General features: G+C 34.9%; 4 protein-coding genes across 6 annotated transcripts; 3 read left to right on the top strand and 1 right to left on the bottom strand.

Annotated features, from left to right (window-relative positions):
* The first annotated feature begins 556 nt into the window (after nucleotides 1-556).
* On the top strand, nucleotides 557-3011 carry LOC113507130 (SLC2A4 regulator-like). Its single transcript, XM_026889986.1, has 3 exons — nucleotides 557-1491; nucleotides 2662-2819; nucleotides 2925-3011. The coding sequence occupies exons 1-3, from the start codon at nucleotides 1373-1375 to the stop codon at nucleotides 2981-2983; spliced, it is 336 nt and encodes a 111-aa protein (XP_026745787.1). The 5' UTR covers nucleotides 557-1372; the 3' UTR covers nucleotides 2984-3011.
* Nucleotides 3012-10800: 7789 nt separating this feature from the next.
* LOC113507133 (probable serine incorporator) lies at nucleotides 10801-16543 on the top strand. Of its 3 annotated transcripts, XM_026889988.1 has the most exons (11): nucleotides 10801-11035; nucleotides 11394-11558; nucleotides 11680-11768; nucleotides 12360-12455; nucleotides 12598-12776; nucleotides 13021-13136; nucleotides 13332-13550; nucleotides 14206-14341; nucleotides 14894-14920; nucleotides 15522-15672; nucleotides 15925-16543. In XM_026889988.1, exons 1-11 carry the CDS (start codon nucleotides 11000-11002, stop codon nucleotides 16055-16057), a joined length of 1347 nt encoding a protein of 448 aa, XP_026745789.1. In that variant the 5' UTR covers nucleotides 10801-10999; the 3' UTR covers nucleotides 16058-16543. The 3 variants fall into 3 exon arrangements, with proteins under 3 accessions (XP_026745789.1, XP_026745791.1, XP_026745790.1); XM_026889990.1 differs by lacking the exon at nucleotides 14894-14920; XM_026889989.1 differs by lacking the exon at nucleotides 14894-14920 and having other exon boundaries at nucleotides 15507-15672.
* A 605-nt stretch (nucleotides 16544-17148) lies between these two features.
* LOC113507129 (O-glucosyltransferase rumi homolog) lies at nucleotides 17149-18974 on the top strand. The gene is given in 8 exon segments (XM_026889985.1): nucleotides 17149-17156; nucleotides 17397-17580; nucleotides 17694-17732; nucleotides 17734-17883; nucleotides 17988-18059; nucleotides 18061-18119; nucleotides 18193-18340; nucleotides 18413-18974. Coding segments are annotated over 8 exon segments (1083 nt in total). The 3' UTR covers nucleotides 18836-18974.
* An 898-nt stretch (nucleotides 18975-19872) lies between these two features.
* LOC113507131 (isocitrate dehydrogenase [NADP], mitochondrial-like) lies at nucleotides 19873-23619 on the bottom strand (the record flags this gene model as incomplete). Its single annotated transcript, XM_026889987.1, is given in 6 exon segments — nucleotides 19873-20002; nucleotides 20004-20047; nucleotides 21498-21731; nucleotides 22665-22815; nucleotides 22920-23023; nucleotides 23533-23619. Coding segments are annotated over 6 exon segments (729 nt in total), but the record flags the coding sequence as incomplete, so codon positions are not given.
* Between the last annotated feature and the right edge of the window lie 6 nt (nucleotides 23620-23625).

Genomic DNA, 23625 nt, shown 5'->3' with positions numbered 1-23625 from the left:
ATACTATGAATTCATTAGGTTTATAGAATGAACCAGAAAATACTTTCCTGAACATTCACTACAGTGATTCACACAACTTATGCGAGCAATCTCTTTCATCGTCTCTCACTATCTATAGGAACTCTTACTATCCGTACCTACAGTTTTAGTTAGGTATAAACCACACGAGTATCATTAGAAGCTGCAGATCACATGGGCAATAAATGTAGATAATGTCATCCGCTCAATGTTATGACGTAACGATTTCACTTATGCAATTGTGCATTTGTTGGATTGTCCTCGAATGAGACAAAGAAGCGCAACCTTCATAGACCACCCTTGGCCCTGGTGTTTCGACCCAGTTCGCGGCCTTATCCCCCCTCCACTCCTCACTCCCCGGATCCAAGCGCCCCTCTACCTCGTTCCCCGGTGACCTAACCTACTTTTAAGTGCACTTAATATAGCCTCGCCTGCCAGATCTGGTGCAAAGGCAGGCCACGGCTTACACAAGTTTATTAGGTTGGTAGAGCTACCTTCAAAATTATTCTAAATATATCTCTTTGACGGAACTTGCTGAAAATACACAATGCGTTCATCTTTATCAACATATATTAGCTATACATATCGAATGACAGTAAAGCGTGGCAGTTTCACGGGAAGCTAACTCGGCCCACTCAAAAAGATGAATCGTCTTCGTACATCTTCATTTTGCTGAAACTAAATCGGATCGCACTACATAGCTGCATCTGCATGAACAGTGTTCTATATTTAGCGAGATGCAGCTTAGTAACAGGCCGGTAAACCCGGTATGTGCTCATGTATGCATGTAGCTCAGCTCGGTTGGCCGAAATAATGTGGCATTGGGTAGAAGGTCGATGCAGAAACTTTGGCAAGACACGCCAACCGCGGCCCCGCGCGTTTGCCTCGGTTGCTAACACTTAGGGCTGCCTCTTTGCTAGTTCTTCCTAGCTAAGTATTCTGACTTGCGGCATCAAAAATAACATGTCTGAGAATCCTTTAAAATTATGAGCTTCCGAGCAATCAAAATACCCGAGATTTACCTAGGTTTTAATAAGTTAATAAGTCATTTTATAATGATGTCACTATAGGAGAGCTGTATTACCAAGAAACAATAGACACAATATATTTTCATATACATAAGTCGAAGCCGCGGTTCTCGTAGTGTAGCTACATTAGCTACTAAGTACCGGCGATGCAGGAGGGCCGCGCGTCCACAAGGCCACGGCCTACAACTGCTTCCGTCTCCGCTACATCACCGCTCGATTTTACTCATCAAATTCCAACGGTTTTAATCATAAAACTAATGTAACAACCGTTATATTTTTAATTACACGTCCTCGGTCTTTATTACGTAAGTACACACTTATTTATAATGGTATTATTATTGTTACAGATCAACAGTGTAGTTTTTGTGTGCACCTGGCGAGGATGCACTTACCACACGAATACCTGTTCAGCGATTGAGGCACACATCAGGAATACACATTTGGGGTTTGTATATTTTAATTCTAGATCAGTGTAACCTGAAGACTAGCGTTGAAATTACGTAATAAAAATAATTAACTACATATATTCATTTTTATGATTACTACGATTATGAAATCTTACGCCTGAGCATCTGTAATCTAGCAGTAGACTGTAACTACTAGATAAACGTTAGAATAGGTAACATATGCAACAGTCACGTGTCCAAAGGTCACGTGCGGTAGCTAATGCACGTGCTAGGTGCAATAATAATTGCGCAACGCCAACAAGCCAGCTGGCAAGGTTACAGCCTAAGTGCGCCGCTAACAAACATCTCGTTTCCTGTATCAATAAAGAAAGCATTGTTCAATAAGCACTGCATCACGAGTAAAACTGGCTGAAATATGACGCGACGTATGGATGAAGTAGTAAAATATGTGCACAGCTATTTCTTTATCACAACTGCCTTGCATCCAAATTGTAAAGAATTTCAGTTTTTCGTAGCAAATAAAATAGTGCTACGAAAGCTGGCGACGCTATTAAAGAACATTGATTTAAAAATATATTTTCTCAAAACTGTGGCGATATATCATGTAAGGCGTAGGTTCAACGCAATAAATAAAATGTTGCCTAACAAAAATAGTTGACTGAGGGAATAAAAAATCGAGTACCATAATAATAGGTGTTCAGAAAAAGTGAGCATGCCTTCAACCTTGATGCTTACAACATTGTAGTTAGCATAAAGTACTTAGAGCACACTGAAAGGCCGGCCCTTGGTGACCCCGGAAGCAGCGAGGCTTCGCGACAAGGTTGGTAGCAACAGTCCCGCCCGCGCCCGCGCCCGCTCGCGCGCGCAAGGTCGCCCGCCGCCGCCCGCAGCCACTTACGTAACCCTGCCCTACTGTGCTCTTATAACACCGATCATACATATATTTTACAAACTACCTCATGATCAATCTTCGACACTTTCCGGGCACGTACATTAACGGTATTTATACCGTCTTATGACGTGGATCACGCGCTGTAGTTGCTTTATTCTTTGAACGGCTAAGAATGCATTGTTTACTTTAACCGAAACCGGGAGAACATGCATTTTTATTTTTAGAGTGGGATCGATTCTTGGATCTCTCGATCTTGACGTGTTTCATGTCTAATTTTGGTATGCATCGTATCTGATTGTGATATATCGCGTTCCAGGCCAAAGAAAGAGGGTGACAGTGACCATGAGGAGGAGTTCTACTACACGGAGCGGGAGGTGGCGGCCCGGCGCCGCCGCCCACGCTCTCCCACCGCGACATGTGCCGCCCGCCGCACGAGGACCCCGAGTACCAGCGACAGCTCGTCGGCTCATTCAGGTCAGCCTACTAATATATCAAATTATGTGATTCTCAACATCTACTAATAAAACACGTGATTTTAGTTACTACATCAAACTAATTCTACAATTTTTATATTTTCAGGCAAGGACTGCTCTCTACTATGCAGAATGGGTCCGCCCGGCCTATCAGCATTCCCGTAACACATCACTGGTCCACCTCGCATTCACCGGTAAGTTAATTTACATTGATATTTACATAAAATTATCGACAATTATAAATTTCGCTTATAATAATGTAGACCAGTAAAGACATAATTACAATAGCAATGTTTTATTTTTAGAAACACATGCGGTTATCTGGAGCCAACGGGTCCCGGGCAGTCCCGGCCGGCGGCCGCGCTCCGACAACAAGAAGTGTCGTAAGGTATATGGCATGGACCAGCGCGACCTCTGGTGCACCCAGTGCAAGTGGAAAAAGGCATGCACGCGTTTCGGTGATTAGCGAACGAGACGCGCGCACGCGTATACGCGAGCAGTGCAACTCAAATGAATGCAGACTCAGAGATGTACCAATCTCAGAACCCATACTGAGGAGAGACATTGTGCAGACCGTTCGCAGTGTGCGAGGACTATTCCGTGTGGGAGTCGTGATTAATTAGTTGTAAGGAAATATATATTATGGATAAAAAATTATTTAATATAAGAAGAGACGGATTAAATTTACATATATTGGATATAAAAATTAAAGGAGACATATTTTTTGCTCTTTATATGTGGCTCGTATTTTGACTGCATAATGGACATTGCCCACGTATTTTTGTAGCGCAGTAGATTCGCCTTAACTGTGACGTGCATGTGGAATGCAAAATCGTGTGTCGCTCTCGGGCGGAGACTGTGAATATTAGTGTTAAGTAGTTGTAAGGTTAGACTGACATCGACTGTGTGAAAACATTTTTTGAAATACTCCCTACTGACACTTATAGGTTTTGTAAATAATATTACGTAAACACCAAACCACCGTCGCGCCTTTGGTTTTAGCTACGAATTTCTTCGTGTGAAACATACTAGTCGCTAAAACCGCCTAGGACAGTATCCCCAATCATCTAGTACTTGAGTACCAAAACAATTAAATTATATCAGAGACACGCCGCCAACATCTGAAAGTCAGTCCAATTCCGTCCACATTTTCGAATGTGCTACATCGATTGTTTGTTGACCAGTAAAAGGAAAATGTTTTCACACCGTTTCTATATCATATTGAGTATGTAAATGTATGCTCTGAATATTCGACTGTACACAGTTATTCCAGTCGAAAATACTTCAGTGATATTAATCACTAAATATATGTATATTGACTGACTTATTAGATAATAATGAATTATAAATTATAATATATGAATTAGCTTCGTAAGTTATCTCAGATTCGACGAAAAGACTACAAACATGTTTAGACTTAAATTTTTATGAACATATCTGTGTTGTATACAAAGATGGTCCTACTAGAACAAGGAGACAATACTCAGGAGTTGGTCGCGGCGGGAGACGGCGGGAGGCGGCGAGCCGCGCGCGGGAGCCGGTCGGAGACAGTCGGAGGTAACATCACACTGTACGCGCCGTGTGGGGACACACTGCACCAGCACAAACTGCGAACACCGTTCACGACGCTATGCCAACATAGCGAGGCCTAACGTCTACTTCGTCGGAAGTAATTGAGATGAGAGTTACTTATACATATATTAACAAAAGTTCAGTTATCATTAAGGAACCATGTAAAATAAATATGATTTAAAATATCTATCTACACGTACGTACAGAGGACAGGAATGAGGAAGCAAGAGCGTTGAGAGACGGGAAGAGATTCACGAAGGGAGGCGATTGGCGAGCTGCAATATTACTTTTAAGTATTACTGATTAAATTTGTAAATAATGAATATTATATAGTGAAATATATAAAAGATATTATTGTGTATCTTACTATTTAAAATGAAAGCAATGTTTGGATGTGTACATAAAAGTATAATTATAGAAATATTATTATTGTTACTTATTGTGATCGTTTAAATCGAAAACTTTTGTACGGCTACGTAATAAAGAGTTTATATAATGTAGATATTAATTAGGCACTGTAATTAATTACGAGAACCGCGTTAAGTTTGTTTTCTCTCCAGCATACATCACGCGCGATAGGTTTTGATTCGATGGTTACCAAGGCTCGTTGTTGGTATAAATGTTGTTATAAGTATTATCAAATCACAAAATATGTTTTATAGAAAGAAGACAGTAACAAGTTTGTAATACTCCTGGTGATAGAACTGTAGGTACCTATGTTATACCTATTTAAATGTGCCAATCGTAAATAATACAATCACTGTGAAATCAATATTAGACTATTATACAAGTGATGTGTTCATGGTGTTGTGTTTGGGTAGTGCGCGGTGCACTAAGCGATAACTCGTCTAATTATGTCGGTGCTGATACAAATAACGCACATTTCATAAAACAGTGTGCCAGGTTCTGTGCCTCTTTAATTATAAACAACAAATCATAAGAGAACGAACGAATAATGATATCAAAGCTATCTAATGTATCGTTATACGTAAGACGTTAAATAAGTATATCGTTTTAATCTCATCAATTCGAAATTAGGTACATTTAATCTATTTTAGATCTGATATTATCCGGATATCCGACTGGTGTAACGGAGACTAGATTCAAATCTTGTTCGTGTTGCATGTGCCTATTACTTTTGTAGCAAACGACCCAACAAATAAAATGCAAAACAAATTGGGCCGTACGCTTTAAGTATCGCTAGACTTTGCAAGCGAATGTAGGTACCACATTCCATATAATCATTAATAAAATTCAATTATCTTGCCAAAATTCAACATATATACTACAGGTGCTTGTTTTCAATTACTAATATTTGGCTATAGTGCTTTCATTATATTATTTTACGTGATGTACCTGCAAATCTTACCAAATATATATTTTCATTGCAATATTGGTTGTGATAAAGCATCATGAAGTTGTCATACATAGCAAAAATAATAACGCTCGACGCAATGAAACTCCGAGCTTTCTAAACCAAAAGATCACTGTAGTCGTAAGCAACAACTCAGCTAGCGATTTGACAACTGCCATATTGTAAGGAACTAGGATATAACTGCAGCTTAGGTATAAAATATAGCTCATAGTTGTATTTTAAGTTCAAGTCATAATAATAGTATTTAATAATAATAGGTACAATATAACGTATTACGTATATTTAGTTAATATTTGTTATTTCACAGCAGTGAATATTTGTAAATAATTTCATAATTTTTTACTTTTGCTGCAACAATCGATCACATCAGCGTATTCTTTGCTAGTTATATTTTCTTGTTGCTATCTTCTTGTAACATGGCCCGAAGCTTGTAACTGACGAATATTTTTGTACGAATTTAATGTTACCTGATTTCAAGTGCGAGGCACTTAAACCAGAATGTATAACACAATACTTTGAATGTACCAGGGTTAGTTCATAGAAGTGTGTGATTCAAGTACATACACATAGGCTGTACACAAGAGTGATCTAGATATTGAAATTTCATTGATAAAGTCCACAGAACGCCGCAATGGCACGCTAATTCATATAAATGCATAAATACGATGCCGATCTCAATTTATTTTCGAAGCTACTAGGATTACATTTAGACACATATTGCATAGAACATTTCTTATTTTATATAAATTATAGTAGATCATAGATTTTATTATTTTAAATAAAGACAGATTATTTTTTAATGTATAAGTGGTTTGTAAATATTTTTACGTAATTTACTAATTTATTTAGCCAAAATTTTTGCTCAATTTTGTATGCACTCAACACCAAAGTCATAATACTAAACAAGAAATTACATATCAGTACAAAAAAAGCATAATTGAAACAGTTTTTAAGATATTTGTGTTAATTCAAAGTTCACATGTTTCTTTGGAAAATACTTACTGTGCTTACGTTGTTAAAAGTTTGAAAGCGCGGTTCGTCAAAGGAATTTAGCGAACAGAAGCGCTTCTCAAGCTCTAAGTTATGACAGTCATACGTTATCTCGTATTGATTGATACTCAGTAAATAGTTAAATTGTTTTGCGAGTTCTTGAATACGTATCAATAATTTTAGATATGTTGAATATTTCGACGAGTCCTGCCACAGCATTGTCCCACAAAATAATGATCAAAGCTGTGTAAGGCCACATATCTTAGAATATATATCCCGGTTTCTGAATTACTTTATCTACTCCGGATAGGTACCTACTTACATCAATTAAACTTGACCCTCATTATTATTATTTTTTGCAATATTTGGTAGTACACTAACCACTTATGTAAATATGTAAATTCACAAAATAGGTAGTAGATAAGATGAAAACCGGAGTACACTGTCAATGGAAATATCGAAAGATCGGTATTATGTCCCGTCGAATCTGTCGTTGAATTATATCTACCTAATAATAAAGACTACCACAGCAATACGGAGTGGTTGATATTTACTTAAATATGTGTATAAACGTTATTCTAATAAATATATAGTGAATTTAGATCACTTAACACTTTTGATATGTTTAGTACCTACCTATCTATATAGTTGTGTTGTAAAATAATTTCAGTTGAAGTTTATAGGTACCTATGTAACTAGCATATATTTTTCTCTACACATATTAACATATATAGTATATTATAGATTTACGTCACTATTGTTTATCATACATTGATATTGTAAATTGTTTACACCTAATTGCGTATGTTTTTATTATTGTCTATTACTTATTTAATATAAATGTGTAATACCTACCCATTATATGTATTTTGCTATTCCAATGAAGTTGATTTTATTATTATGTGGGCAATTATAGTTTATGAAAATATGTCTCCTGTCTATAAGTAGGTACCGTGTTAAGAACATTTTGCATGGAATATAATATCTTTCTAACGTGTCCGACAATATTTATCGTGAATTAAAAAATCTTGCAAAAAGAGAACATCTGCTACATATGTAAATAGGATTTGCATAAAATACTGCATCTTTAAAAGTCTCGATCTTAATAAAAGCTGATCCAAACGTGATTTTTAAAAGGTTAACGATGAAACAGCTGATTTTTTTGTCGGACAATGTACTAGAAACAAAACTGAAAGTTCAGTAAAACAGCACACGTATAGATAGTGAACAATGTGAATACGCATAAGATCATTGTAGAATTTACATAACTATGTGCTAACGCGAACACTGGAGAAATGCCTATTAAAGAGGGTAATGTTTATATATTGACTGTGTAATCGTGTATTACTGTCACTATGCGTTTCTACAAAATGATGTGCACAGAAACGATGAAACAACCACAGGTTGAAGCTAAACAAGTATCAAACCAAGCTTTGAGATGAAATATAAAAATATGTTAGATATACTTAAGTACACGGTTTTAACAAAACAGGTTTATAACGGTATTTTTAAATAACTCATGCTGTAATGTTGCAACATACAATACTTGCAAATATTGTATCTTTTGACTGTAAAGTTAATAACCTTATGAATTGACGCCATTCCTGATGTCTAGTTACACGCTAAGCAAGTACTTATTGTTATTGGCGCATTTCAAAGATATGTTACGTTTTGGTAGTCTCGAAAAATAAGTGCTCCATGCACTTTATCCATTTTGTGATCCTTTGAATTTTCCAAACAATACTAATTTCAGTCTTTCTAAATATCTGTTTAACAGAATTTCCGATAAGTGATTAATATTTTTGTAACAGTAAAATGCTAGCTTTAATTTACTTCTGCATGTTTCGTGTGACACCAGAGTGATTCTCAAAGTTTTAAAGCATCTTGTGGCTCAACAATAACGGAGTAGTTTTAACAGTTACAAATTATATTAATCACTTGGTCTGATGTTAAGCAGAGTTTGTGTTAGTTTATCACTAATTGGTACATTCCAATTTGCAACAAACGTAGTTGAACGCCCTGTACATGAACACGAGCGGTGCGCGTCATGTCTGACACACTGCGTTATCACGCTCTACCTAAGTAACTTACACAATTGTTAAGCCAGTATGTATCAAATGTATATCAATATTACTTACATGTAAAGGTCCAGAAATGGTGTAGACTTACGTCTAGTTTGTTGTTAAGAGCCGGGGGATGCATCGATGCGTCGTTATTAATGGTTACCAGTAGTTTTAAGGCTGCAAAATGATCAAAGGTGTTGATTATCTCTCGATAGATATATTTTCATATTTAGTTGTCAATATCACAGCAGTTTTTACCGACACTGTCAGCAGTCAGCTACAGTTTCTAGTATTCCGACGTGTTCAACTTACTTTGACTGCCTGTGCCTACAACTTGGTTTCTATAGTTTCTTTTCAAATCATCAACGAATTAGTAGAAACTAGCTGGCAGTTACTCTACTGTGATATTAATAATTTTATTTATTATTTTCTAAATTATTATTTATAACTATGATGTTGAATGTGAGCAGAGTATGTTATATTTTACTGAGAACGTCGTAGATTAGATAAAGTTATTTTATATCGTATCTAATATGGAGGTCCAGAATGTGTTCCAAATTGATTTTATGATGATAGATATTACAATTTAAGGAAGCGTTTTGTTAATGTGTTAAAAATATTCATTAAATGTGAATTTGAATAAAAAATAATTGGTAAATTAAATATGTACATCACAAAACTGAACAGCCTTATTATAACGCACTTTGAGCTCTCTATCTATAATGTATAATAATGCATTTCATAGCGAACTAAATTTGACTGTGAAGTATTGTACCTACCTATATACATACCTTCCTACTCAACAAAATGGATGTTATACAGTTTAATGAAATATATATGAAAAAATGTTATTATTTTATTATGTGCTACTTCAAGTAGACTATTTGCCTGAATATTATACCTCAATAAGTTTAGTATGAATTTTGTGTGTCTTGAAAAAATATATTTCAATTATTAGAATCACAGTGGCATTATTTTTCTGATCCTACCAATCCCCAGTAAGGAATGACTACCGTTAGTTATTTGAACACGAATACAAACGAGTTGAAAGCCAACATTTTATAAGCGCCCTCTGTTGGGAGATAGAAGACAGAGTCGTCGTGTTTAAAATCCAGTTCATTGACCGGATTCGAATGGTTTCTTTGAAGTTTAACCCAAGAGAATACGTACATAAAACGGTCGGAAATCAAGCGTCATGCAAAGATAGCAAAAAAACTATGTAAAAATAAAATAAAAATTTTATACTGGCGTATGTATATATTTTTATACTTTTAAATCATCCATAATTTATAAGGTAACAATTTGGAAAATCTCTACACCAGACATCGCGAAGGAAAGTGTATTCTATGGAGGTGCGCAAATATTCCCGAAGGCTTATATCTTCTTTTTTTTGGTACATAAGATATATATTATAAATTAAAATGACGCGGTCTCCATAGTGTACCTACATACAGTACATAATTTTGTTGATTGTACATAAAAAATCTTCAGTAAATAAAAACATACGACTTCATTTTACTTCGTAGCATGTTAATCAGATTTTCTATTCTAACAAATGAAACTGGTTTGGTTTGATAATATCCCTTACAGTATAGAATATTTTTAAAGCGTTTATAATAAAAGTAGAAAAACAGCAGTATACAATACATTCTGTGTATTTTTTTTTTAAACTTACTACTATTAAATATAAAGCCAGATTATTTATTTAAGCACGATTTTTTTCACCCACTGTCCAACTGCTGGGCCAAGGATTCCCCAACACCTTCCACAATTCTCTATTCTGGGCCTCATGAAACAAGCCCTAATTACGATTGAATTGAGAAATTTCTAATAATGTACACTCGAATCTTATTGAACCGTAACAATCCAGTCTGAATTGATTTTTCGGAAAAGCTCGTTTTAGCCAACACTAAAGACCAGGATCGATAAATATTATTGCCATTCAAGAAAATGCGATTGGGCTGACAATACAATAGTGACTTTGACATATTTATTTATGTTTATGACATTGTGGTTGAGTCGAGTCAAATCGCTTTGATGTGAATAATGGTAGTTTCAATCAAGTAATCTCTAAAATAAGGAACTATTGATTTTATGATTAACCCTTACGGAAAATAAAACTCGTGTAAAATTGTGTCTGGAACGTAATACATTATTGATTAGTCTATTTGGTGCTCAAGTATGGGTGCAGTACTAGGTCTTTGTTCAGCAGCTCAGGTAAGTTATGTTTTTATTACGATTTTCTTGCTGCCTCTCAACACTAATTAGTTCATTCACTTGTATTCATGTTGCTTATAATTAAGAGACCCATAGTAACTAAGATTAGGCATTTGCATTAATTTCAGTTTTTAAATAAATTAGTCTACCCTACTTTAAAAAGTATGTTGATGTGATTGAGTGTCTATCTTCACGCATTAGTCATAATTGTTGTACGACGACTACGAAGAATATTGAACCAATCTCATAACACCTGACAATTTATATAACAGTTATGTAGTGATGTTTAATATGCTTAATTTCAAAACAAAGAACTTTCACCATGTTAACTTGTAAACCGTGTTGTTTTGCGCGGTAGCTGGCGTGCTGCTGCGGGAGCGCGGCATGCTCGCTGTGCTGTTCAGCATGCCCATCATGTGCCAATTCCACCTCAACACGGCTCATGTATGCTGTCATGCTGCTACTCGTGATGATAGCGGCTTGTGTCACACTAGCTCCTGGACTACATGATGAAATGAAAAAGGTAAGCTTAAAATAATAGACAACAGCTAATCTTAAGATGTATTTATTATTATGAATGAAGACCAACAAGGACCAAAAATCTCATTAAAAAATTACTGTATGTGACTATTTGACTTCAACAGGTACCATTTTGCAAAAACTCAACACATTATATACCTGGGGACTTAAAAGTGGACTGTGATCAGGCTGTTGGCTACCTAGCTGTTTATCGGTAAGTTTCCCTCTTTATCTTGTCAATATTAAACTTAACTTTAAGATGTAGCTAAATCAGTATTTGTTGCTTCATGACGGAGTCTTCATGAAGATTCAAAACTGTTTAACATATCAGTATTTAATCTTATATTTTGACTATGACTCATATGTTTTGTAGTAGTAAACAATTTGATTATACTTTCAATTATGGTAAAAATTACTGAATCTTCTGATCTTACTTGTAACTTGGCTGGTCTGACCTTTAATAAATATTGATTGCTTAGTTTCTATAAATATGTTATGTCCTTGGGCAGAAATATGAATAACTGAATCCACATGAGTTTTCATGGATGGATTGAATGACTAAGCTGACTTAATTTCACCCACAAGTACTATTTAATATTGTTTTGCTATTAGTAACTAGAAGTACCTATTCTAACTATGTATAAATGAAGTAATTAAAATGAAAGCACCCATGGGGCTGGCATAGTCACCTTAAGTGTACTGAAGCCTCGTAAAAAAAAAAGCACCCATTCTAGGGTTTTCCCAATTATATATGTCAACAGTTTATAATTGTGTGACTAATACTACATGGTTTTTTTTTTTTCAGAATATGTTTTGCAGCATGTCTCTTCTTTGTTTTGATGGCTCTCATAACAATCGGCGTCAAGTCTTCGAAGGATCCTCGAGCTGGCATACAAAATGGGTAAATAATATAATATTAACAAATATAGACAAACATGTTTGTTGTAATTTTATCAGACAGTACTTATATGACTGATAAGGCTATTTACATCTACATATTATGTTCAGTACATGTTTTAAATGAATGCTTTGTTTTTTTTCAGCTTCTGGGGCATCAAGTATCTATTAGTAATCGGCGGTATAATTGGCGCTTTCTTTATCCCTGAAGGACAATTTGCATCAACATGGATGGTGTTTGGCATGATTGGAGGCTTCGGTTTCATAGTTATACAGCTCATATTAATTATTGACTTTGCCCATTCCTGGGCTGAACGATGGGTTTGTAAGTATCACTGGGTTTTTTTTACCTTTGATACTGGCACATGTCCTCAAGCCGCAATAAGTTATGTTCATTAGTTCTGATTACACCTGAGTATTGTCTATTATATTATCATTACATATTGGAAATAATTATTCTATTTTAATTATCATTGTTGATGGCATCCTGCTACTTGCAAACTTATTTAATTACAATGACTATTGTGAAGAAGAAATATTGCATATTAAGTGATTGTGATATGTTTCAGCTAATTATGAAGAGTCGCAGTCGCGCACGTGGTACGCGGCGCTCCTGTTAGCTATGTTAACGTGCTATGCCCTAGCTATCACTGGCGTTGTTCTTCTATATGTGTACTATACTAAAGTAAGTTTCTCTAACTACTACATACATACTTAAACTGATTTTTGAGTTAAAATATAATTTGACGTCATTGAAATACCTGATTAAAAAATAATGGTCTTTTTTACGGTTTAGTCTATATTCATGCAGGTAAAAAGAAATTATAAATTCTACACACTCAGATAATTTACTAATTGCCAATATTATTTCATTTTACAGTCAAGTGGATGTGACCTATCCAAATTCTTCATTTCGTTCAACTTGATCCTGGTGGTGCTTGCTAGCGGCATATCCATACTGCCGTCGGTACAGGAGCACCAGCCGCGCTCGGGCCTGCTGCAGTCAGCTGTGGTCTCACTGTACGTCATGTACCTGACGTGGTCCGCACTGTCCAACGCGGACAAAGCCTGTAACGGCATCACCGGTGGATCTAATGAGGTTTGTAGCTTTAAAACCTCTTTCCGATAGGTCTCATTTTTAAAGTGCTGGATGTGATTTTAATATATCGACCTGTTTTTGAACTGTCTTATAAGTTACACATATAACATATTAAAGTATGCGTTTTTGTATTATGCTTATAAAATAATATGTAACAGTCATGTTATGAAATATTACGTATTTTATTAATGATTGTATATTATATACCATATGTGTATGTATCACTATTTGTTAAATACAATTACTCTTATATGCTACACCAGGAAACCAAAGAGGATACATATTGGGTATGTAAAGGGAGAAATTTTATTAAAAGTAATAAGTATGTCTCTGTTGTAAATAAGGATGTCTCTGTTGTCTTTTTCAATCATTAAAAAATAATTGTTAGGTATTGTTACCTAACAATTTTTTTTTACATATTCTTAATACACGATATATTTTATTTATACACCTCTTATAATTACTTTATTCTTATACCCAGTCATATAACAGCTTTTAATATGTAGTACTAATACCATGTATATTTGCAACCTATTTTGAATGTACCTCTTTTTACTAAAGCACCCATTACCTTTTGATGGATACAACACCAAGCTAGAAAACGATAACCATAATATTCAAGGTCACCAATATTTCTACGCAAATGTCCCAACAGTCGTCCTTCGACAAGCAGTCGATCATCGGGCTGGTCATTTGGGTGTGCAGCGTGTTGTACTCCAGCATCAGAACTGCCTCCTCCTCCTCCAAGATTACCATGTCGGACCATATCCTCGCCAAGGACGGAAACGGAGGTGAATATACTTTTTATACCTATTTACTTGACTAATATCATACCCCTTTATCATAATATATCAACAAGTTAACCATCAAGGAAAAATAAAACTTATGGTAAGAATATAAGTTTCTTTTTTCTGCTTACTGCATTTTTATATCTGGCCAAGAATGTGTTTTTAATGTCCAATATCGTTAACAGTGCGTCCTCTTACTGCTAGAATAATTTTATTCTAACTTTTCGTCGCATATTGCTATTCTATTCAGACCACAATTTTGCATGTTTATGACTTCCAACCTTATGTCATGCAAATTGATTTGTTTTTCTTAAAAGATTTGCTTCCCATGAATTTTCGATGGATTTATTTTTTCCTTATGTTTACACGCAAAAACGATTCACTGTTTAATTTTAAACACACATTCAATAAAACCTAAAATACATTTAACATTGAATTCTATGTGTATTCAACACACAAGATATCTATCACAGTTTTATTTTTACTTTTTATGAAACACTAACGCATACTGTGCATTCCTTGCGGACATAACGCGCGGCGGCGGCGCGGTGTAAGGGCAAGGAGGGCTCATTGCTAACGAAGGTAACGTCACAATGTGCACTTGGCCTTGTATCATAAGCGTTACTTACATGCCAACTATACTTTGGAATCACAATAACATACCAAAAATTATTCATTCCGTAGCTGTGTACCTTGCTTTCATTATTAACATTGAGTCATTTGCATACGTCATTTATTTGAAGTCAAATTGTTATATTTATTTTGTGTCATTTACTTTTCTTTTTGCTTTCCTGTGGTCTAGCTCCCAAAGAACCCCAAATCAAGCCTAGTCCAATTTCGCTGAAGCCAGGTTTAATAGTTGCATTAACATTGGTTACACAAGTTTTGTTAGTTATTTTCTCATTTTTCATAGTTCTTTTCCTAAATACTAGATGTAATGTGCAATAGTTTTTTTTAATATTTGTTAGTAAAGCTCACTATTAAATACGTCCATGAAAATTGCTTTCCTCACACCTACGGCCACAGTGATTATTTTTCTAGTATCAGTAGATTTACTTCATAATTTTTCTCAGTCGCTTGTTGTTATTTTCCAAATGAACGCTTTGCATTCGTGGTATATTGTGGTAACATTTTTAATGTTGCATGTCGGTATGCTCACTGAGCACAGGGTATGATTCCATAGAGGGCGCTGACGGCGGCGAGGCGGGCCGCGGCGAGGAGGCCAAGGTGTTCGACAACGAGGGTGACGGCGTCGCCTACTCCTGGACGTTCTTCCACGTCGTGTTTGCGCTTGCTACGCTTTACATCATGATGACACTCACAAATTGGTACAAGTAAGTATATCATTATTTATTTAAATAAACGTCTGCCACTCTAAGGAATTTAATCCTTGTGTCGCGAGAGGGTTCACAAAAATTCTAGTCACATGCACAAAGGCACCCAGACAAGCATTCGTGAATCACAAAAATGCTGGTGGTGACCTCAACCGTGCAGTTACTACTTAACTCTTACAAAAATACACTCTTTATAGCTAGTTTCACTCCCTTTAACCTAGCTACTGTTAAACACTGATACTTCCTTTACAGCCCGAGCTCGCAGCTTTCGAAGGAGAACGTCGCATCAATGTGGATTAAGATCACATCGTCGTGGCTGTGCGTCGGTCTATACGTTTGGACCCTAGTCGCGCCAGCCGTATTCCCTGACAGGGAGTTCAACTAAATATTTGATTCGGACTGATAAGTAGAACTGAGCTGTCACCAAGCCAAGCCGCAATCACGACTATCCTTCAAAAATGTATAGTAGGATTTAGGTTTTCGATCAAAATCAGCTTGGCATATGTTCAGGAACATGAATCAGTCTTCAAATCATATGTAACCTGATTTTAGTATGTAGTTCGATCTTTGTGTTTAAAATTATTATACCATCAATTATTATAATTAGATACTCGTAGACCTGTTCAATGTTATTGTAGTAAGTCATGTAAATCCTTAATTATTAAGATCTCATAAAATTATATTCTATTTACATATTTCCATTCTATTCCTGTCTTAAACTTCATTTACTTTGCAATTTCTATTTTGCATTCAATTCCAAGTTCTGAGAAGGTTTTCTTAATTATTATTTTTTTACTAATTAAAATGGATTTAAGCATTTGTTACTCTGTCTTTATGTCTGTACTAATTAATAAATTCAATCCACACCCCACACTGTGTTTTTGTCTGATATGATTTACTTGTTTTTTTTTTAATTATTAATTGTTATATTTGACAACAACATTGCGACTTATAAACATTTAACTAAATGCATGAGTACCACACAGCTAAGTATGATCAGGTCGTGGTTCAGTGCAATAATTTTAAACCAGAGAGCCGAACCAATTTGCACTGATCATTAACTGCATCCGGGGAATCCCAGAATTCTGAATAACATTAAATGAAAGTCTGCCATCAATCACTCGTCGGTTTTTAGCAAGTGGGCATTTCCCTGACAAACAACGCAATTTATAGATTAAATTGCTTTAATCCCCTGTTTAAGTATTATTATGTCCCGGTCAACTGTATAACGATTATATCAAACTTGAAAACCGGAAAAAAGAATGCTCCTCACTAAAATCTAGACTTGTATGCTTGTATGAGACTTGTACACAGATAACAAATATGCTGTCAGCTGTCAAGACTGTCAACCACTCACCACTGTTTGAATTTTGTTTTGTTTACTGTTTAAGGTTATGTCAGTACTTTGATAAAACTGATGTTTAAGTATTAATAATATTATTTACCATTACACGTATCTCATTAGATTTAGTGAATATGAATAGGTACTTGTTTACACTAGTGTGTATAGTCGTTTCAGTAACTTCTGACTCAAACAAAGACTCTTGTAACAAAGATGAAGAAGTTTGCTCTCAAAAAACACAACAAATACAGTAAAGGTTACCGTTATTTTTCACATCATCTTTTACTTATCAATTTCTGTATTAAACGAGACGTATTCTATATTAATATGATTCTTAGTTTGCTAATTTTTCATTTATACAAATGACTTATTTCATTTTCAGAAGCAAACGAAGTGTCATCAAAATCAAAGAAAGTATTAATTTAGCTGCACAACAGTATGTGCCCTGTAAAAGCGCTAATTGTAGCTGTCATAAGTCAGTAATTGACCAAGACTTGGCCCCATTTGCCACTGGTATAACTAAAGAACTATTTAACACTGCTCGCGCAAAGGCAACAAAGTATCAGGTAACAATGGTATAATTTTATGAAAATGAAATACAACTGTTCTGCTCTCATTCTCCATCTAATGCTTTTACATCATTACACTGTGGTCTGAAATCATTGCTTGTTTCTTTCAGATAATTAATGGCAAACTGTACAGGGAGAAAGAATGTCATTTTCCCAGCAAGATGTGCTGGAGTTGAACATTACTTGACAGCACTGGCATCGAAAATGCCAAATTTAGAAATAGCACTGAATACAAGAGACTGGCCTCAAGTAAACCAAGCTTGGGGGCATCCTAAAGCACCAGTATTTTCTTTTAGTAAGGTTTGTCGAATCAATCACAATAATAATTTTGATTATTACTAACAAATAAGTAATGAATATTTAAAGCTTAAAATAATTACTAATCTTTCAAAAATATGTTACAGACTAAAGATTATTATGATATCATGTATCCTGCCTGGAGTTTCTGGGAAGGAGGCCCAGCTATCTCATTATACCCCTACTGGCATTGGCCGATGGGATATACACAGAATCTCAATTACAGAATCTTCTGAAAAGTCAGTGTCAATTACTTATCTTGATTCCTTTAATTAATATCATTAGCAGATATTAAATAGATTTCATTTACAGATGGCCTTGGGGAGAGAAAGAGAATAAGGGATTCTTTAGAGGGTCGAGGACAAGTGAAGAACGGGATGCTTTAATCTTGCTCTCTAGATCTGAACCTGATCTTGTTGACGCTCAGTACACAAAGAATCAGGCCTGGAAGTCTGATCTGGTATGTTTACTTATTCCCAGTCAATATGTTGTGTGGTAGCTGTGAATACATAATTATGTCTTTTGTTTTTAGGATACTCTATATGCACCAGCAGCTTCTGAGGTATCATTTGAAGACCATTGCAAGTACAAATACCTTTTCAACTATAGAGGAGTAGCTGCTAGCTTTAGATTTAAGCATTTGTTTCTATGCAAATCATTAGTATTCCATGTTGGTGATCAATGGCTTGAATTCTTCTACCCATCATTGAAACCATGGGTACATTACATTCCTATCAGCACAAAAGCCACGCAAGAAGAGATAAAGGATTTAATTATCTTTTTTAAGAATAATGACGCGATAGCTAAAGAAATCGCGGATAGAGGCTACCAACATATTTGGGAACATCTCACTGACAAAGATGTCAAATGTTACTGGAGAAAACTGTTAAAAAAATATGTAAAGCTTGTCAAATACAATGTTGTGAAAGATAATGATCTGAGATTAATATCCTAGATAAGAATTACAAATAAATCTAATATGATCTAATTGTTGTCAAAATGTTTAACAAAGGAATGTATTTTTGGCAAGTTTTTAAGTCATTCCAATTTCCAGTACACAACATTCTTTTTTTACTTAAGTAAGTTAGGCAAAAGCATTCAATAAAAAAGCAGTTTGAAATAAATGATTTTATTAATAAAATACATATTGATTTTGATTGTGATGAGCTTAAGCGTATACATATATCTCTCCATAAATCTCATGCAGTTACAAAAATATTCACATATATAAAGTTACCTTAACAAATGTATAATGTCTACAAATATATTTACTGGGATAATAAAACTTCATACAATGTTAACTCCTTGTTGGTACCATTATTGACATCGCAAATTAATGGTGATCCTTCTAACAAAAGGCTGCTACTTTATTAAAAGAGTATTATTAAAATTTAATACGCAATTCCCATTATGGCCGTTTATCAGTCTCACTGTTTCACATGAATGCACCTATTAATAAAAAATACAAATTCTTAATCATATCTAATACTTGTGCGCTCATTATATTTCTCAAAATCAGGTCTGTATTCATTATTGTTTGTTAATAGGAACATTGCATGCATGACTCGGCCATCCGATCGATCCAATTTCAACAAAACAATTGAAAATGCAAATAAATCCAAAATACCTAATTTTACATCTAAATGTCCTTAAAAACCTCCATGAACAACCAGCACCACATTTTAACTCTGAAATACTTCTGTTAATTACCTACATTAAAACCGCTGTTTTACGTTATAAAAACAATCAATCTTAATCTTGTTTTCACTCACATATTTGTTAATTACTCTTTCCATATATTTATTAAAAACAAAATTGCATAACTGTCCCACATTTGTTCAGATTCAAAACACTTTGCAATGTACGATAAAATTGGATTACTTAAAAATATATGTAGATCAACTGAAAGGTATAAATTTCCTATCTAGTCTAGATCTTCATTGATCAGTAATAATAGAAACGTTAAGACAAAGACTCAAGGTCGTTTCACCACTGATTGATACTTAAATACGTTTACTTGGAAGACAACTTGCGCTCGAGTTGGTCAGCAATAGCTAGGAGGAAGTCTTCGGTATGTAAGTACATGCCTTCTTTAGTATTCTTCAGTCCGTGGATACAATCACAAGTCTTTCGTCATTTTACCGCTATCGATGCATTCAACACAAGCCTGTAATAAAAAAAAACGTGTTAACGAAACTCAAGGATAATCAACCTAAAAAATTATTTCCCAAATAAGAATAAATAATTGGTAACTTGTTCTAAAAGTCAGTCAATTCTTTACAGGTCTGCTTTAAATATATAATTCGATATCTATTCGATTACTTGCTTATTTAAAGAAGTTTTTTTGCAATTAAATACTTATTATGCAGACGATGAAACGTATCGTCAACACAAATTGTACCATAAATTATTTGCAGATCAGCAAAAAAATCTAGTTAATTTACTAGATTTAGAATATCTTAATGACAAATCTTAATGGCAAAAACTAAATACTTCACTGTTCATGTGCGGGTATAATATTTTAAACAATACAAAAGTTGCTGTGATCAACTCTCGACACATGAAATATCGAAGCTTTAACATAATTATAAAGGCAGGAGTCGTACATCAGGAGTCATCGACCCAGTTCAAAAACAAGATCTACTTGTTATACGGCTTCACCCGGGACCGAGCGACTGGCATTAACGAGCCCGACGATTTTGGAGGCTACGTGACTTACTTAACAAAATCGAAAACTCGATGGCTTTTTTTATCAATAGACTTTATCAACCTTATCTAAATTAGATTTAAGAGCCAGAAATTACCTACTTCGATAATATTAATTAGCCTATTTATGACGTGCATACAACTGCAGTTATCATATTATTAGAAAGGGTGGAGCCTCGAAACTGATTTACTTACTGCATTCTATTTGATAAGCATGTTTTCTTAGAGATCTTAGATTATTTGAGTTGGCAAAAATCTTATCTACTATCATAATATTTACGAATCGTTTTGAAGGTGAATTTCTTTTTCTTATATAATCACATTCAAAGAACATAATGGACAATATCACTCATTCAAACTGAATAGTTTATTTTAACTTTTTATATTATTTGCCGCAACCAAAAAGACTACATCGTTTAACAAAGAATCTTATTATATAGAGAATCGATATGTTACTTGGTGTCTCTATAGTTACATATAAACAAAATAAACGACTGATTTATTTCAGTGGTATAATTGATTTGGTAATGTTAATTGTTTTTTTTTTATTATTATTATTTCGTCGTGTTTATTATTAACAAGTATTACTACAAAAAACACACCAAGATATGAACAAGATTTGAACCTGTTTTTAAGTACCTAATCAAATAAAGTACGATTCGTTATATAAAATAATAATTATTTGTCCTTGGCTTTGTCCAAGCTACGTAGGTTGGCGTCTCCGACGCTAAACATAACCTAAATATTGCGGTGTTCTCTTTTCAATATTTAATCAATTGTCTATAATTTCAACGACTCCACTTTCTATTTCAACGTTCTCAAAAAAGACATGTAAAAGTGATAAAATATCCTATTTGCAGAATAAATGATTTCATTCCATTCCATTTCAAAGTTATAAAAAAAATTCTTACATCTTCAAGTGCCAGTGCGAACTTCTCGAGTTCAGGAGTGTCATCGAGCTTGGCACGGTGTATGAGGCCCCTGGTCCAGGCGTAGATAGAGGCCACAGGGTTGGTGGAGGTGGGCTTGCCCTGCTGGTGCATGCGGTAGTGGCGGGTCACCGTGCCGTGAGCAGCCTCGGACTCCACCGTGCGACCGTCCGGACACATCAGAACTGATGTCATCATGCCCAACGAACCGTAGCCCTGGATAACATAGTGTTATTAAACAACCTATTTCGAAGCGATCGACATATTAGACGACGTTCTTCTGAATGCTTTTTACAAGTTAAAAGTTTCGAAAGCTTTTTGTGAAGCAACTGAGTTTTATGTAAAGAAGAATCGTATAATAAAGTTCCAAAATGCGCCTATGAGATATTGCGCCGACTATATGTATAAGTTGTTAAATTTAAAAATAATATCTCTGCTTCTGACAAAAACTGATTTAGCAACATTATCAATGCAGTGGCATGGCTTGCCGATAAGCCGAGTTAGCTATGCGACGCGCCCACAACCATCAGCCATATCTGTTCTTAATAGCTGCTTAGTTCAAAATTGATAAATTATCATTTACGAACTTTTATTTTTAGGTAATAAACCGATAGACCTACAAACAACTAACATATACTGCAATTATTATCTTATCAATATATAAAAGTTTTTAACAATTCTAATAAATAACATACAATGACAACAAATTCTCTATGATTATTTAGAGCAAAGCTATCGTTCGCAAATGAATTCACGTTTATCGGGAACAGACAAACGGGTCAAACACACATAATGTTTATTAGTTTTATTGTACTCGTTATCTGTATACAAGGTATATAGGTCAATTGCTTTATAGTTCTTTTCATATATATTTTTCATCGGAAAACTATTTCATTAGGCCTCGCTAACACTGCTCCACTTATTTATTAATTTTGTAACCATTTCGAATTTCGTGAAACAATTATTCAAAAATCGCAGCTATGAGTATAACCAGCTATAACATAATGAATTTGGCCATTCGTGGGTGTGCGCATCGCTTATCAACAGTAGTTGCTCGCAGATAGTCTATAAAACGTTAACATTCGGTACGAAAATTACGACGCTTAGATTGACAGTCATAATGATTAATGAAAATATTTTTTTACAAACCTGTGCTACCACGTCCGACTGGACGTCACCATCGTAGTTCTTACACGCCCACACGAACCCGCCCGAGCCCTTGATGGCCTGCGCAACCATGTCGTCGATCAACCGGTGCTCATACCATATCTTTGCATCTTCGAATTGCTTCTTATAATCACTAATGACAAAAACAAATACAATTTTTAAGATAGGATCACATTAATTATGATATACGTATTATGAGTTCAACGGAATTAAACTTTAAATTATATTTATTCTTACCTCTGATAAATTTCTTCGAAAATATCCTTGAAACGACCATCATAACGCTTCAAAATTGTGTTCTTAGTAGACAAATATAAAGGCCATTTCTTCTGCAATGCCACCTGATTAAATACAATACACACATTTAATGAACATGCATATTTATGACTGAAATGCATATATCTAAACAGGTCCGATATGTTCGCAATGAGATTCATTGAAGCAAGGTCGCGGCGACCGAACAATTAAACTCATCAGCTCGTGCGTCATATCGTTTACAAATATATTTTTCTTAAATTAAAGTTATTGTTTTATAAACAGAGCGATATCGTTATAAAATACACGCGTCAAAAACTATGATAAGCCTCTTTGGGTCCGGGTTAAGCGGATCAATAAAAAACTGCTCGAAATGAACTGTTATTTTATTATTATTGTTGTAAAAATAGCAGGCTCTCCTTCATGGCAAGATGAAGAAGCGATACTCAATACTTTATTGCTTCCATAGTATACATATATAGTAAGCAGGATTGATGATGAAAATGCTAAAACCCTGATCCGTGTATTTTCGCTTATTACCAAATTCAAAAACACATGCAAGTTAATAAAAGTAATGAAATTAAGTAATACGAACCTGGAAACTGGAGTGAGCGAACGCGCGAATGGACTCGTCGGTGTTGTACATGGCCATAGCAATTCCAGGGCTTTTGAAGTTGTACAAGGGCCG

The sequence above is a fragment of the Trichoplusia ni genome, unplaced genomic scaffold (assembly GCF_003590095.1).
Source record: "Trichoplusia ni isolate ovarian cell line Hi5 unplaced genomic scaffold, tn1 tig00000696, whole genome shotgun sequence".
NCBI classification, from domain to species: Eukaryota; Metazoa; Arthropoda; class Insecta; order Lepidoptera; family Noctuidae; genus Trichoplusia; species Trichoplusia ni.
The sequence above is the reverse complement of the archived record's forward strand: the minus strand, read 5'-3'. Positions and strand labels throughout refer to the sequence as shown.